The 18,055-nt window shown below is 47.2% G+C and overlaps 1 protein-coding gene across 1 annotated transcript in view; it reads right to left on the minus strand.

Annotated features, from left to right (window-relative positions):
* Nucleotides 1-2,602: 2,602 nt before the first annotated feature.
* The window catches only part of LOC126232176 (ras-associated and pleckstrin homology domains-containing protein 1-like), a 239,834-nt gene continuing 224,381 nt past the window's right edge, over nt 2,603-18,055 (minus strand). The window contains exons 14-17 of the mRNA XM_049942473.1: nt 17,164-17,344; nt 14,234-14,439; nt 6,245-6,572; nt 2,603-2,921 (exon numbers count right to left, since the gene is read on the minus strand). Of these exons, the coding sequence (XP_049798430.1) occupies nt 2,743-2,921; nt 6,245-6,572; nt 14,234-14,439; nt 17,164-17,344 (894 nt within the window). The 3' untranslated portion in view covers nt 2,603-2,742. The remainder of the gene's footprint in view (nt 2,922-6,244; nt 6,573-14,233; nt 14,440-17,163; nt 17,345-18,055) is intronic.

Here is an 18,055-nt window from a genome sequence, read left to right on the forward strand (position 1 = left end):
ACATTTACCGTATTTGTGCATCATTTTATACATTTAAGTCAGCAGTTTGTTCTACTTATTGATGGCAGGAATTTCTTCTTCTACGATTCGGAAATACATCCAGAGTACTGAAAATTGTCTAGGGACGAGGAGGAGGAGGAGGAAATTTTCTGGGATACAAATTCACATCACTAAGAGAGAGGGTAAGGGAACGGGTACCACGTTTCTCTCGTTCGATGTGTGCGGTACACCTGGGTCCAGAGGAGAAACGCCTACTTAGCTACAATTTTTACACGAAAATATATCACGAAAGTTCCGATACAATCTACGCGTAAAAAGGTGTCATTAATCCGGTACCGTCCGTGTATCGACAGCTACCGATACGAATGGCGATCCTTTTAGACATACATCCCGTGTGTACATACAAAAAGCGGATTCTACGGCAAAATTTAAATTTAAAGTTAGAAGCACCGTCGTTATAAAAAACAGACTAATAAAAAGTCTTGCTCAAGTACGAGGCCCGTACTACTGTTCATACATATACATATATATATATTTTATACAAACAACTGGAGATCATTACGGAAAGTTTCCCTCAACTAGAAGCACCTAAAACAGAGGCACGGGAGGCGAGAGTCCGAACGCACCACCGACGTGTAGCGTGACACGATTTGTTTATGCAGACTACTCATATATGCAGAAAAAAACGTAAGTGCTCAGTTGGTTATTTCAGTTCGACCTCTCTTACAGGTACGATTGTTTCTCAAATTCTCATTTCACAAAAGCAAACTGCAACAGAGGACGTCAAACGAAACACATTTGAACCGAGTTGACTGCACAAACCTGCACTCTGAACAAGAGAGTGTTTGCGTTCTTCAGCAGCACTGAAAGAAGACTTCGAGTCCACGACTCTTAAAGACACTGAGCGAATATTCCAGTTTATTACTATGTTATTGTGTGTGTGTGTGTGTGTGTGTGTGTGTGTGTGTGTGTGTGTGTGTGTGTGTGTGTGTGTGTGTGAGAGAGAGAGAGAGAGAGAGAGAGAGAGAGACAACTTATGACAGGACACACACATGTTAGTGTGCATCATTCGCACGAACAGTTCAACTCATTCCACCTACTACTGAAAAACAGTTAACATAAGAATTTTCCACTAGGTAATACTATTACTACCAGAATGGTTAGTGAGGTCCTCTGAATGATTGCTGGATTTCTTTCATATCTATGAACAACGTTACAACTTCTTCAGAAAGTCTCTCTCTCTCTCTCTCTCTCTCTCTCTCTCTCTCTCTCTCTCGTTGCTCGCCAGTGCTGCTCCTTCCTCGCTCAGTGCCCCCCTCTGTGCGACAATCCCTCCGCCATGCGCCGGCCACCTCTTCCGCGCGATGCCCCGGCCGTGTCTCGTGGCGAGAATGTCCAGTTCCGGTGTGGTGTAGCAGCCTGCACCTCACGCCGGTCTCTCGCTGCAGCAGTACACGCCATTCACTTTCTCGGCTCTCGGGGCAGCACTCCGAGATCGTGCGATCTGACCGGGGAAGAAATTTATTCCGGCTGACGCGGGGGAATGGCATAACGCGCCTCGGCTCCCTACAGCTGACGTCCGGTGCGACAGAGACCCGTCGTCGACGAGAATTACAGACCCGTTCGGCGAGCTATTACAGACAGAGAATTTGGAGCAATCGGGAAATGAAACCTCGACTGTATTCGATGAACACGGACACTGTTTTATTTCGCGAAATAAATCTTCTGTACCTATAACTGAATTCTTTTCTCAGTTATCTATTCAAAAGCAGAAAATATAGTGGCACAATCGCTGGCCTCGTATTTACGTTCGGCAGGCACAGCTCCGAACACTCGGAAATACGACATACGTGGCAGACGGGGAAAGTATCCCACCTTTCGAGAGTGTCCGTTACTTCCTCGTAGACAGACAGTGGGATAGCTCGGTAAGAGTGGGTGGGGTCTACGTGTCACGAGCGTCAGATCGTTCTGTCGTAACCCGGTTCGAAGCCGAAGTTTCGGTATAAAATTATCACCGACATCACAATCGTCACCACCTCCGTGCAGTGTTCACTACTCGGCGGTCCCTCGAGGACTGTACCGTGGCGAGAAGCGTCCGACGATGAGGCCTTTACCTTCAGAACAAATAGATAGAAACAGAAGTGAATTATAACAGAGGAAGATTTATTTCCCGGAATATAGTCGTCAACTGTCGATCGATAAATTTTCTTTCTCAGAAACTCTGAAGCTCATTAAAATACAATTCTGCTGGGAACTAGTATACCCACGTACATTTCTGCACTGCAAAATATTCGCAGTAAAAAGAAAATGTCGGACAAGAGACTGTCGACCGTGAGAACCGTTCTCCCCGCACACTACAGGTGGCCGCCTGCCGATCCGTAGCTGCAGCACAATATTTACAAAAAGTCACTCCGAGGGCAGGGTCCGACCGCCGTAGGGACGGTCCGACTACAGCTGTCACACGGTGGCGGGTCCCTCGGCCACCGTACGTGCGAAAAAACTTTGGCAAACAGTTGTGAGGTTACCAGAAAACCACAGTGACCGCCCCGTAACTCTACCGTCGACTCGTCCTATTCGTCACAGTTGCCGAAGACCGCAGACGTAGAGACGGGCGTCCGTCCGAGGCGCACACTTCCCGTGACCCCGGCGCGACCCCGCCGGCCGTCAGATGAGTCCGCAAGGGTGGTGGCGGCGGCCGCGGGGACGGCCGGGGGCGCAGCTCTACCGGCCGCGGGGGCGGCGTCAGCGCGAGGGGTGCGGCGGCGGAGGCGGCGGCAGGGGCGCCCGCGCGTGCGGCGGGACCGCCGTCGTCAGCTGTGTCGTCTCCGAGCGCTTCGGGGGCGGCGGCGGCGGCCTCTTCTTGGCGGCGATGGCGGCCGCCACACTGTTCTGACGGGAGAGCCGCGAGCCCGGAGCCGGACCTGCGGAAGGCGCGTGAAATGTCAGTCACTCCGAACTGCAGCTCTCGTGAAGAACTCTATACACGCGCATACGTACATCGATCCCGTAACTTGTTATTTTCGACTTTTGCCAACAGTATATAATTCTGAATACACAATTGACATTTTTAAATAATAATCTGAGTATTTTATATTTTCCTAGAATAACAAAATTAGCAAAGCTAATATTGTGCAATACTAGCAAGCTAGTGGCAGGTACTTTCTCGTTTTTACGCCTGCAAAACCACAACTTCTCGTACGAAAATAAGGGAACGGTACGACGCAGAGTGTGTACGGTTACACGGGCTCAGTAAGGAGGGGGGATCGGTACAGACGATTCTGAACGTAAAACTCTGCGTGAACGTGTGCCTTTTCTTAACCGTATCCGACATTCGGCTGCTCGAATACCGCAGGCGTCGGTCACACCGCGTACTGTCACCTTCACTGCCTCCCGCGACATCTCACGTACTTTCGGCACGACGGAGCTCCTACGCCTTCTGCACGGCCAGTGACACAGTACGTCACTGAAACTTGTCCTGGGAATCCGATTTTGCCACTGTGGAGTCATTTCTAGGCCACCGAGGTCAGGCAACCTCACTCCACCGCACTACCGTCTTCAGGGTCAGTTTGAGAGCTACATCTGTGGGCACATAGTTCCACAGAGGAGCAACTCCTCGCTCACATTGTACGTGCACGTGTTCGAGTAGAAGACTGTACGAAAGAACTTAGATCGGCAACAGAGCAATTGCCTACGAGAGTAAACTGCCTACGAGAGCTGCAAAATGCATTGCAGTTGACGGTGGATTTAGTGAGGATATGTAGACAATCAAACAAAAGATTAGATCACAATGTTTTGTTTACTAAAGATTAGATCACAATGTTTTGTTTACTATCACCTACATTTGTCCTGTTCCCCACTGTTTGAACTACTTTCCTCAGAAACTGTTAAGATCAGGACATATGTCGAAATTTCCTGGCAGATTAAAATTGTGTGCCGGACCGAGACTCGAACTCGGGACCTCCGCCTTTTGTGGGCAAGTGCGCTACCGACCGAGCTACCCGAGCACGACTTGCGCCTCGTCCTCACTGCTTCACTTTCGCCAGTACCTCGTCTCCTACGTTCCGAACTTCACAGAAGCTCTCTGGCGAAGCTTGCAGAACTAGCACTCCTGCGAGAAGGGATATTGCGGAGACACACGTTAGCCACAGCCTGGGGGATGTTTCCAAAATGAGATTTTCAGTCTGCAACAATACCGTTTCTTCCCGGGGTGCTACTTCTGTAAGGCTCAAAGGAGAGCTTCTGTGAACTTTGGAAGGTAGAGACGAGGTACTGGCAGAAGTAAAATTGTGAGGACAGGTCGAGGGTCACGCTCGTGTAGCTCGGTAGGTAGAGCGTTCGCCCACGAAAGGCGAAGGTCTCGAGTTCGAGTCTCGGTCCGCCACACAATTTTAATCTGCCGGGAAGTTTCTTATCGGAACGCACACTGCTGCAGAGTGAAAATTTCATTCGGGACATACATTCGTATGACTTTTTCCGTTAAGAATCACAAATACTATCACTCGTCCGAGCACATACCTTTCCTCCTGACTGTATGTAACATAAGAAATATACGAGGACATTTGACGAGGCTTAAGCTGAGCAACAAATTTCACAAAAGACAGACAATATGTGGACTGTATGAAGAACATCACATTTTTGTATCAGAGAAGTTAAATTTGTAGAAGAAGGGATTAACAAATTTAGATAGAAACACTAAATAAACTGTCTGTTAAAATGCGTCGAGTGTGATAAATCGAACTGCTATAGCTTTTAACAAAGGAAGAATTATATCGATTGTTGAAAGTTTATAAATAGGTACGCGGCTGTGAACTCGGGTGCTCATTGTGGTCTTGCTTTTACATACATATTTGTCAAGTGTAGTATTTTGTGTGTTCCACGATGTAATAAGTAATAAATTTTGAAGTTATTTGAGGCACAATTTTTTTTTTTGATTTGCGTCTTAAGCAATGCACCAAGTTCCTGGGACGAAAAATCACTCCCTCGACTGAGCTAACTTTCTCATTAGCTTTTCGTGTGCTGCAATACAAATAAATTTAGTGACCTAGATCAGCAATTACTCAAATTTCACTTTAAAAAAAGCTGAATTTAAAAGTTCAGGATACAACTCTGCATACGTTACACAGGGAAGCTCGTTCACGAGACGTGTAACACGATACCGAACACGTACGAGACAGACACCCCACATCTACTGGAGTCGCTCTGCATCGGAGTTTCACAAATGGTGCAGATATTACAATGAGACAGCCAGTGCCGAGTAATATTCCAGAACGTGAAACACCAAACTACTGCACAACCAGATAATACATACATTTGATATTCTTAGTACCTCTCATCCATATTTTGATAAAATCTTGGCTTTGTGTAGATAATTTTTATTATTTTCCAGTGAATTTTTATTCATTTAAAACTGGAAAATGTTCATTAGCTACACTATTAATGTGCATAGCTTGCACCACTGAAACTTGTAATTTTCCTCACAGACTGGCAGCTTTGTGAGAAATGATATTTACTGTAAAATTAACAGGGTACTTGGAGTTATGTGAGTGTATTTTAAAGCCCGAAGTAATGAAAGGTGGCACACGAGAGAGAGAGAGAGAGAGAGAGAGAGAGAGAGAGAGAGAGAGAGAGAGAGAGAGGGGGGGGGGGGGGGGGGGAATGTTGATGAATTAGTGTAACATGTTAATTAATGAATGTGAAGCAATTTTTTACAAGGAAACTGGAGTTGTAATTGTGTGTCTATCATTAATCTAATTACAACTGGAGTCAAGACAAACACATAAAATGAGTACACTGTCAAAGAGTTCTAAATGTCACGACTGCTGCAACCACGAGGGTTTCTCTCCCGCTCTGTGTGGCTCCGTGTTTACACTGCAAGGTCACTTTGATACACAGTCCATACTTTTATTACTAAAATGTCTTATATTAGTGTACAGTTTGGTTCTTTTCTCCTGCTACAACAAACAGAACACTTTAACCAGACTGTGTCTTTTTTTGTGTTGTAGAAACCCGAGACAACTCTAACAAATCAAAGAAATCAGGTAAATAGTCAAGTGGTCACTTCTAATGTCACTACTTCTGGTAACGAGGCCTGCGTATTTGCTACAAAAGTAAACCGGTTCACGAGAATTTTTGTTAAAGTAACTAATTTTCTACATATGTCAGAGTAGTAACACACTAGAGTACGTCGGAGCACACCCGCGTTTCTCGAGTGCACAACACGTCTCCGGCAGAAGCGGGCACCCACCTGCTCGGTAGTCCACGGCTGTCGGGGGCGGTGCCCCGTCCGGGTGCCGGGGGTGGGGGTGGTGACGGTACGGTGGGCAGTGCTGACCGTTGACGGCGGGCGGCGCGTGGGCGGGTGACCCGCCGCCCCCCACCAGGTAGACGTTCTCGTAGAGGTTGTACTGGTGGGGCGCACCGCCCCCGCCGCCCCCGTAGTGCTCTTGCACCCAGTCCAGCACACTGTTCTCCCGCCGGACGTCCGGAGGCGGCAGCGGCGGGGGAGGCGCGTCGCGGAAGCCGAGCACCTCGTGCGGCGTCGTCGACAGGTCCGCCTTGCACTTCTGTGCGACCTGCAGTGGACCGGGAGAAAAGCGTTACACTCTCACATTACGGCACGGCCACATTACATTCCCCGAAGGCATCCGTGGCATTCGTACGTGTCCCCCACTGAAATGAGAGTAAAATCCTTGGCAAAATATTCCTCGTTATTTGACTGTAAGTATTTTAAATGACACAAAGTCATACACACGGCAGGTTTTAATGAAAACGACACTGTCCCTCAACATTATACATTTGTGTCAGGAGCAGAATCACTGACGTATAATACAGGTGCGATGTATATTTCGTATTTGAACCTCCGATAACAAAAATATAACTTATACATAAAATTCTCCTTCTCTTCCTTGTGTTATTAGTCATTTGCCTGTTAAGCCATCTCTGTTCAAATTACAGATCTTTCCACCTTTTCTTAGTTCCTCCCAAACACCATCTGTCAACTGGGTAATAATTCGTCATTAATCCTCGAGCAAAATTGTTTTGCCTGTTCCGTTGTCGTTTTGCAACTGCAAGCACGTACCTATTCCTTCACTATCGCTTCAGCTAACACAACGATAAATTGTGTCGTCGTACGTCTGAGTGAGTGGCAGTAACATAAAATAAAATGCGAGTCGGGTGAGACGAAATTTATGATCGGTGCACAATCACAGTCATCTACGAGATAATTAGTTATCGAGTAAGTGGTTAATTGGGATCCGATGCAACTGCACCGTTATAATCCTTCGAGTGGGCCATTACTGCGTATTAACACTTGTCTGTAGCGGCAGACCGATATAATGAAAGTTTGTATCATTATTGTTTCATTAAATGGTGCGCCTGCTCGCAATACAAAACGCAGCGCATCCGTCGGGGCACCAATTTTAACACTGTGTCGTCTTTTACTCTATTGACACAGTCCTTCTGGTCGTTCCCGTATTCCTCGGTAAGCTAACTCGAGCTTTGCACTCCCGTTTCTTCTCTGGTATCTGCATTCCCCCTCCTGTCACAGAGTGTGTACCCGGGTACTCTTCTTAGGAATCGCATCTCTGACCTCCTAAGAAATACTTCCTATTTTCAGATTACTTTTTATTCCTCTGCCAATATCTGTCTCCTCGCCCCCGAAAGCCCCAACTTTCGGTTTCTTTGAAGATATTACTGGATTACATAACTCGGTTGTTGTGGATAAAACACGAGCACCCGTTTGCCATCAGTACGAATTGTATCCTCGTCTTCTTTCAAACTTTGCCCGGTCAGAGATTTTCCGTTTCCTGTGACAGGAATTTCTGATCCTCGGTACATACCATTTACTCGAAATTCTAATATCAAAAAATAAAAACTATTGTTACACAGCAAATTGCAAAGTCAGCATGTAGTGTTTTTTTTTTTTTTTTTTTTTTTTTTTTTTAGGTGCATGTTCTGTACAGTCACTCTCAAAACTAAATTTAGCAGTAGGTCCGAGAGCTTTAATCCAAATATATGACGTGCCAGCAGCACTCGAGTGAAACGTACGACCGTAACGAACACACGAGAGTTCGGTCGAGAGCAACAGACGCACTAGCGGACACAGAATGTGCCCCTACAGGCTCCGACGACACTAGTGCCTCGTACGTGACGATATCTCGGGGAGGAAAATTTTCCGATCCAGTAATCGCCGCTTACGCGGATGACAGCAGTAGTGCAACGATTCTGACCACGGCGGACACCAGTCTCTGTTAAGGCAGAATCAAATTTAACACCACACGTAACGGCGGTCCGGGGATAACCGACACGGCACTCGCGTATCGTGCGTCAAACTGGGGACGCAGACACGGCGCGGAGGCTCCGCCCCACCGCGGCCCTCGGCGGTTCGCGACAGGCCGCGGCAGTCCACCGACCCCACTGCCGCCCCGCGCCGAACCCCGGGTTATCGTGCAGTTCGGGCCCCGGCGGAGGGGATAGACGATCGGAACGGATGCTTCGGGATTGAAATCTCCGAACAATGTCTGACCCTTTTTTTTAGAGCATCCGAGAAGGTTCTTTGCGCCGGTCTGTGACCGCAATGAAACTCGGGTCCACTATTGTCCCCCGAGAGACGAAACGGCAGTCAGAGCAGTGGAAAAAATCTCCATTCGCCGTCACCGAAGAAAGCGAGGGCGATGCAGTCGGTCCGAAACGTCACGGCTACAGCTTTCTGACATAAGAAAGGAATTCCGTCTGTGTGTTATCGTCCCACTGTTCAAATATTTACAGGTCAATATTACGCTAACCTCCCAGATCGACTACAGTGATAGGTTCGGAGGGGGGTGGGGGATAGTCATTTTTCACAGAGACAGTGTTCGTCCACACTCGAGTGTCACTGCAGTGAGAAGAATACTTAACAGAGATACGGACTGTTGCCACACCCATCTCATTCACCTGTCCTGGCTCTGTCAAACTTCTCTCTCTTTCCTGAGCTAAAAAATTTTCCTCAGTTGACAGAGATTCTCTCTCTTCAAATGACGAACTGCCATTTTCAGTTAACACACGTTTTGCAGGCCTAGTCCAGGAATCGCATTTTCGAGAGCAGATCGAGGAACCGGAACTGAGGGTGTCGGTGCACGAGGAGACTACAGTGAAAAATAAAGTTTCACTTAGGTAAGCCATTTCTTTCTGTTCTATTCTATACTAGGCCGAGAACCTTCGTACCTACCCTCACGAGATTACAGAGCGACGAGCATTTGTAATGCGACATTCGGCAACAGAAGGTGAAAAATTAAAATATTAAAAACTATTTTTAAAAGTTTACTCACGAAGAAACTTGAAAAACAAAGTTCACCAGCACTATTAAAAACCTATTCCTAATCCGAGCTCAACTAACAGTTTGACTTAAAAAATTAAGATACAAATTCTTTCCCGGCTGACAGCTAATCCTAGTTGGGGGACATTGCTTTCAAATTTTATCTTTTTTTATCCCCCCTCCCTTTCAAACTTATAAAAAGATTCTCAGTCTTTTAATTATTATAAATACCAAAAGCCAAATTACGAAACACGATTTAAATGAGTATAGTTGCGTCCTCTTATAATCAGCTTTTCAGATGAAGTCAATTAGTCCACGTGGAGAGTACCTAAATTAGACAACAGAATCACTGAATCTGCAAGACAATAATATGTATAAACAGCCATAGGAACTTAGTACTGTAGTGTCGCGGAATAGTAAAGAGTTGGAAACGTGGAATATTGTCAAAGTTTCGTCGCCTATGCCGAGAGCCAGAGGCAGTAGGTTAGGGAAGAGCCAAGAGGATTGCACATATATCGGAGTGTGTCGTCAGGCAAGGGCAATGGCCCGGTTACACACGACAGGCGAGAGAGAATCGCTTAGCGCGCGGGTTTGTGTTAGACGGAGACTTTCGTGGAGTGCAAGACAGAGGTATAGTGTCAGCTGTACTGCATTTCAGAACTTCACGTAACTCTGCTGCAACAACACGTGACTCTGTCACGAGAACACCTGAGGGGCGAGTACGACAGATGAATCGGCAGTATAAGTGGAACGAATGCGGTCATTACAAACGAGCACGACGTCAGGACGTCGCTCGTGCTTCCTTTAAATACGCCAGCTTGGACAGTAACAAGGCACTCTCACTCGCACTCGTAGTTAGATGTGTACCGGGTTGCTGCGTAGCGCACAGCTCGATAATCGAGATGTTAATCTTTATTGAGCAGATGTCGCAGCAAGGGCGGCCCGTTCGGCAGCAGACGTGAGGGGACAGTCCCAGCTCTGGTCCTCTCTGCTGCCGCCGTCAATCGTCGACCCGGGATTAGCAGACATCGCAGCAGACTCGCTCGCCGCCAATGCCGACCACACCGGTGAGCCGTCGTCGAGATCGTGCGGGGCCTAGGCCCCGTGCATCCGCCGTCACGACCGGGTGAACCGACGACGCATGCGGACTGCGGCCCATTCCGCCCGTCCACCACGGACGAGCCACCGGGAGGAGCAGGGAAGAAGACGGGGTGGGACAGAGTACACTCCCCACTACGAGAACGCCTCTCGTGCAGACAGCATCGGGACTCAAACCCGGAGCCACCTGCCGTCCCAGCTGACCGCCCAGCTGGACGCCGCCAGCCACGCGCGGCCGAAGTAAGGGCATTCCTTCGCTACGTCACAGCACGCGGCGCTGTGCTAGCGAGACTGCGCGGCCCGGATCTGGTGTCATCGCTACGAGTGTGTGAGGACTCTGGGAAGGTCGTCGGTATCACGAAGCCACACTGTACTCTGCAGGAATAAAGGTGTTACGAATTAATAATGTTTCTTTGGCGTTTCTGACGCATCCACAGTCATTTCCTAGCATCCTGACAACTGGAGAGGTCACCGCTCGGCCATCCAGTCCACCGTAGGCGACCGGGACCACCGGGGCGCCTACAGTACACTTTGCATTAAGAAAAACCGTAATGTTGCAGTTTTAAAGATACTACTCACTCATTCAACATCATTTTGATAATACAATCATTTAAACTGTGTACAGAGCATGTAACCAACTAATTTATAATGGAGAATCCAGGATGAAATAATGACAATATTATGAAAAAGATAAATTGCTACTCAGCATATTAAGGAAATGTTGAGTGACACAGGCAAAGTGAAAAAGACTGCTAAAGAAGTAAGCTTTCAGCCACAAAGCCTCCTTCTGAATTAAGATGACACACACACACACACACACACACACACACACACACACACACACACACACACACAAAACTGCAATGTATGTGTGTAAGTGAGGGGGGGGGGGGATCGTTTTTGAAATACAATATAGTTGGATGGATAAAAAATCTACTCACCAAGCAGCGGCAGGAAAACACACATATAGAAACAATTATGTATTCAAGCTTTCGGAACCAGTGACTCCCTCTTCTGAAAGAAGGATCAAAGGGGAAGCAAACGGGGTGAAGGAAAAGGTCTGGAGACCCACAGGGTAGGGAGACGGGTACAGAAGGAGCGCAGGGTCCGACAAAAATATTCAGGGCACGATTCTAAGAAGTCACGGCCTCGAACAAGTAACCGATCGAAACATTCTGGAGACCCGGATCGTGCCGAGTGACAGACGGTGTACCAGTAAGTCGCTTTGTGGAGGGATCGACAGTACTGGGAGCGGGTTCGACGGCTCGATAAATCGGCCCGGTTTGAAAGCAAATTTACCGGGTCCTCACATCCGATCCGGGTACTGTCGATGCCTCGAAAAAACGACTTATCGGTACAACGTCTGTCACTCGGCACGATCCAGGTCTCGAGAATGTACCGATCGGTTACTCTGACGAAACCGACACTTCCTAAAATCGTTCCCCGAAACGAAGTCCCTTCCGCCGGATATTTTTCCCACCGCACCCGTCTCGATACGCTACGGCTCCTACGCCCGCGACCGTCCCTGCCACGAGACTCGCTCCGTGCACCCTCCTGGCACCACCGGTACCGTCCGAGGGAGGGAGGGCCACCTGCGAGACGACACACGTCGTGTACCAGCTTTTACGTAAACACCATTCGGCCCGACTACCGCCCGGTTATCGGTTGGGACGAACGGGCACGGGCCGAGGGAGTGAACTGGCGACACGCGGTATCCCGTCGCAGAGCGCGCTCCGCGACGTGACGGTCGTAACTTCGGTCCTCGTTTCACCGTACGTGCGATCCGGATACTTTCCCGAAGCGTGCACTGCATTAGCTTTTCACTCTTACAAATTCCCGCACGGTGTTTCGGCAGTAATCTCTGTCGTGCGTATTACCCGTCTTCCACCTTTGAGATCTCGGGTTCCCAAACCTCACCCGGTGCAGTACCTGACCGTCAGTCTCTCCTTCCCGTGCCGACCGCCGAGTCTCCCCCGACCTGGGGTTCCGCGTCACTTCCGAATTCTGTCCCTTTTCCTAAACCTCACTAGTCCTTTTCCTAGCCCCCTTCTGCCAGAAGGAGCCACCGCCTCTAAAACCTCGCGTACGTAATATCTCTCGTACCTGTGTTTTCTCGCTGCCACTTGTCGAGTTGATTTTTTATCTGTCCGATTACATTACGTCCCCTAAAAATTGATTCTTTTTGTAAAACTTTCTTTCTTAACATTGTAACTTATTTACAACTACACACATCTGATAAATGAAATACTATTACACGAATCTATGAATTTTAATATTTAGCGCACCGTGTGCAAATTTTTCCTTATCGGGTAAGTAAAGCTGTGATTACTGCGGGACACGACACTGCTTTCTTTACCGGGCAGGGTCCCGTCTAATGTCAGCCGGCGTCGCTACCTCCGGATCGCGGGGTCCCGGGTTCGATTCCCGGCCCGGTTGGGGATTTTTCTCTGCCAGGGACTGGGTGTTTGTGTTGTCCTCATAATTTCACCACCATACTCATCAGTTGTGACAGTGTTTAAATTGAACTGTGAAGAAAATTCAGTTGAGTGCCCCACAAGCCAAAGATGATCGTCATCATAATCATCATCATCATAATCATCATCATCATCATCATCATCATCATCCTGTCAGAGGTGGTGCGCTGATGTTTCAACTGATCCACCCACCCACCCAGTCAGAGGCTGCCTTGCAGTTAGACGCGGATTCTGAACCGCAGTGTAACTCGGCATTTTTCACACTGACGTACACTACAGGAAGCGAAAGAAGTGATAAATGACAGATGAAAATCCTAGGATCGAACCCGGGTCCTTAGGATTTTATATCTTCACTACTATAGGGTCTACAGCTGTGACGAGTGGTGCCTTCGGCTGACATTTTCTCTATTCAATGTAGAATCGTACAATTTCGGCCTCTGGCCATTTTCTAGAATCCAAAATGGAAGCATTACACATCGGATGCATTAGTAACACTTACAAATTTATGAAAGGAACAAGTCGTAAGCCGAGATAGGCTAGGAGGATTATAACTTACTTTACAGTCGATTTTTAGCGGTACATTATGCCGTGTACGTCTTTACTCCTACGGCAGCACATAATTGTCACGAAATAAATTAGAAAAAGATTTCCTCGTTTTCGAGCAGTCATTGCCAAGCTCTTACATATACGGTTGACATTTTTAATGTACGTACTTTAGGAAGATTATAATTATTTTAGAGAAATTTCTTAATTGAGCTCTATATGTCTTTGTTCTCAATTATATTTAATTATTGTTTGTGATCAGAGTAAAAATGACTGTATGTAATATCTTTAAAATAACTCTCATATGTTTGTTCTACTCTTGTGTGAGCGTGCCATTTTTGGAAAGTCATTACAAAGATCTACATATAAAATCAATTACAGTACTCTAATGAAATAGTACTCAAAACCGTGAAAATCGAGTAAAATCTTTCACTACGTTTTTTACGGTTGCGGGATCTTTCGCATTACGTAGAACTGGTAGGCCTAAAAGTTGGCTAGAATTCCCAATTTTGCAGGTCGTTTTGTTCATTTAAAAGCGTAAACTGCCTTTAAGATTGATGCACATTTCAATTTCTTGCTTCCAATCCGTCATTTTACCTTTCTGTAACGTACAAAATATTTGTAGTGATTTGTAAATAACAGGTATTTTGTAGCGGTCGTCTCAAGTGTGTAGCAGAGTTGGACGGGCTACTGTGGATTACTGTCACACGCCCTTCAAACCGCGCGCCACCTTTCCTCCGCGTTTATCACTCGGCCTGCGAGCCGCACTTCACCTTTACACGAAAAGAAAGTTGTCAGTCGAAACAGCGTTCCTAGCGGCACACACCTGCCACTTCTTCTTCATGACCCTCTGCAGGTCCTTCAGGAAGTCCTTCGGAGGCGGGGCCAGCTGCTGCGGAGCCGGCAGCGTCGTCAGCCGCGTCGACTCCGACCGGCGGGGCGGCGGCGGCTTGCGGGAGGCGGGGGGCGGCAGGGACCGCGTGCCGTCCGCCCCCGGGCTCTCTGCCGGGATGGCGAACGAGATCTTCTTCCCTGCACAGATCCGCACCCCGGTCAGTCTGCCGCATTCCGTAGAGTGTATCGTCGTTTACACCGGCAGGGATGGTGAGTGGAGTGTGTTCCTCTCTCTCTCTCTCTCTCTCTCTCTCTCTCTCTCTCTCTCTCACACACACACACACACACACACACACACACACACACAGTGCTCACTTCTGTGACTATTCTAGCGCATCGTAATTAATGGCAAAATGTGACACAGGCGAAAGTAATCTGATGCACAATTCCGTACGGATATGACAAGTTGCTTAGGCCAGTATTACACTATCAAATTTCTTTGTCAAAGATTTGATCAAAGGTCTGATCAAATATTCCGTCAAATATATTTGACAAAGATCCTTGACATAGCGCTAGAAGGGGTATTACACTGTCATCAAATTTTTCATCAAAGTTCAAGATGGCCGACAACAACTTGTCATTAACCGCAGCAGTTCTACGTACTACAATTGCGTTGTGTGCACATGCGGAAAAGAAGTGGGGGGAAAAAAAAGGAACCGTACATACGAGGTTGACAGTCTTAAATTCCTGGGATTACAACTTGATAAAAAACTCGGTTGGGAGGAGCACACCACAGAACTGCAGAAACGCCTCAACAAATCTGTATTTGCAATTCGAGTGTTAGCTGACATAGGCGACATAAAAATGAAAAAGCTTGCATACTTTGCCTACTTTCTTTCCATAATGTCATATGGTATAATATTTTGGGGTAAATCTTCAAGTCAAACAAAAGTTTTCAGAGTCCAAAAGCGTGTAATACGTATTATTTGTGGAGTAAATTCACGGACATCCTGTAGAAACCTTTTCAAAGAATTGGGTATACTAACTACTGCCTCCCACTATATTTACTCCTTAATGAAATTTGTCCTAAATAATATATCTCTTTTTCCAACAAACAGCTCAGTTCATACATACAATACCGCGAACAAAAATGATCTGCACAAAGACTTAAAAGCACTTACTTTAGTTCAAAAAGCGGTCCACTACTCGGGAACACTGATCTTCAATAATTTGCCAGCAAACATAAAAAATTTAGTTACAAATAAAGATCAGTTTAAAAGGAGCCTGCAAGACTTACTAGTGGCCAACTCCTTCTACTCCACTGACGAAATTTTTAATAGAAACAAATGATGTATTGTATTTATTCATACCATTAGTAGTGTTATTTAAGCTTTAAAAAAAAATGACATGTTTCACATCCACGAGGATCTCCTCAACACAGATCTATGGAACGAAAAATTAATCTAATCTGGGTGAAGCCGTGGGTTTTACGACGACACGATAAAAGCATTCGACAAAACTTGTTACGTGAGCTTACAGTGGAAGACGTCAAGTCGTACCTCAATTACGTAAGAATGGATGAGCATACATTTCTGTATGTGCTCAGTGAAGTGTATCCTCATATCACAAAGCACAATATTCACTTAAGAACTGCTACATCTGCAGAAGACAGGCTCACTGTAACACTCCGATTCCTTGCTTCGGGAGAGGGGTAGGTTAGGTTAGGTTAGGTCAGATCTCCAATTTTCGTAATCTGTTTTTGTATTCAGGGTGCCTCACGTTGTAAAGCGCCTCATCAGCTTCACACATCTCTACTAATTTTGTAGTTGTCGGCACACACCAATTGTATTTGCCGCCAATGTTTATAAAAACACTACAGACGACAGAACGCTGCAGCGATGCTAGCGCTCCACGTGGTAACATGTCACACTGCAGTGAACAGAAGACAAGCGACTTCTTTGATCAAATCTATAGCGAGGCTCTAGATTTGATCAAATATTGGACGACATTTGACAAAGTTCCTATTACACCATCAAATATCTTTGACAAAGATTTTTGACAAAGATATTTGAAAGTGTAATACCGGCCTTACGTGTGTTGCCTAACAATATATACTTTTTTGGACCAAAACAAGTGACTTTTAAATCTTTGCAACGATTATCCTTATTTCCAGTGTCGATTACATGAACTTAGATGTCAGTTTGAGAAAAGAGATATACTTTTAAGTGTCAAATTTTATTAAGTAGTAAATATATTTGTAAGTGGTAATTAATGTACCTAGTTCCTTAAACAGAGCTCTGCAGGATATGCTAGAGTTCAGACCACAAATAATTCTCATTACACGTTTCTGGACCCGGAAACTATAGCTCGGCTCGACGAGTAACCCAGAAAATAATCCCGTACGACATCACGGAATGAAAGCAAGCACAGTGTGCCACCTCTTTTATTTTTACGTCACCTGCGACCGACGGCATTCGTGCTGCAAATAGAGATTCGGTTTAGCCACTTTGGCAGTTCTCCTCCCCGTCAAATTTATTATCGAGATGTAATCCCGAGAATTTAACAGTCTCAGCTGCTTCTCTGCGTTCGTCGTCATACTTTAGGCACCGAGTGGTGGAAAACGTGTGTGTGTGTGTGTGTGTGTGTGTGTGTGTGTGTGTGTGTGTGTGTGTGAATTACGAAACTAGAATGGGATGTACATACCAAGTTACAGTTCTTTTACTTAAGAGTTCAAAATTGTGTAAAACTGGCACCACTCGGTTCTTGAAAAATTGATATTTTCACCTTTCACTTTATCGTGTGTTTACTGCTTTACTACATTCACTTTCGGGCACCGACGGTCGAACCCGCCGGCCGGGTTAGGTCGAGGAGAGAGGGCAGGGGAGGGGAAGGGAAGGGAGTAGAAGTGGGACGACGACTCACCGGCAGTGCGCGACCTCTGCTGCGTCTCGGCGAGCGGCACGGGGCTGCGAGGCGTCGCCGGGGGCGGCGTCGGAGGCGGCGGGGACCCGGGCCGCCTGCTCGCCAGCGGAGACCCCGGCTGGCCGCAGGGCGCCGCACCCGCCGCCTTCAGCTCCGCCAGGTACGGAGGCGCCGAGTACACCTGCGACACGGGAGGGGACCGACTCTGAGGTCGCCGACAGTGGCGAGCAGTACCGCAGGATGCGATTCGCGGAACGGAGGTGTACGTACATTTTACGTCTGTAATCTCTCTCTTCGGTCTCTCCACCGTGTTAATTTTTCGTAGCCAGTTTTCGAGTCCGATACCTCGTCAGAGCATTTTCCTTAATTTAAAAAATTGAATCTAGTTGCTGGCCAAACTAATAGTGCCTCTCAAAAATAAGGACATACGGGACAGTCCACCGTTCACGTCAAGTAACGTCTCCGGAAGGGGTCTCGTGACCGAAGGTGCCAGGTAGGCGGAGGGAGGTCCGGGTGTCAAATCTCAGAGCTGCTAGCCTATTTCGTCTGCCGCCTCTGCCCATTTCACATCGGACTCTCACCGACACGTATTTGCCGACGCCACATCCCTCGCAGAGCTCTGTCGTGAACCGGTGTCCCAGGTGACGGCACCGTGTGCCGTTCCGTCGTCAGAGAGGTCGTATAAATACGAGTACGCCACTATGTCGTAAACTCTGACAGTGTTTTCCGACAGGTTCACACGGTACTAGGCACCGGCAAAAATACCTCCGAGCAGCAGGATTCGACACCCAGGCAGCCCCACCACCCCACACCAGAAGTGACGTCCTCCGAAGGCAGCCCACCGCCTACCCGTCCGACCCTCGGCAGAGGAATCTGCTATCCACCGGCTACA

This window comes from Schistocerca nitens, unplaced genomic scaffold, assembly GCF_023898315.1.
Source record: "Schistocerca nitens isolate TAMUIC-IGC-003100 unplaced genomic scaffold, iqSchNite1.1 HiC_scaffold_465, whole genome shotgun sequence".
Lineage (NCBI taxonomy): Eukaryota > Metazoa > Arthropoda > Insecta > Orthoptera > Acrididae > Schistocerca > Schistocerca nitens.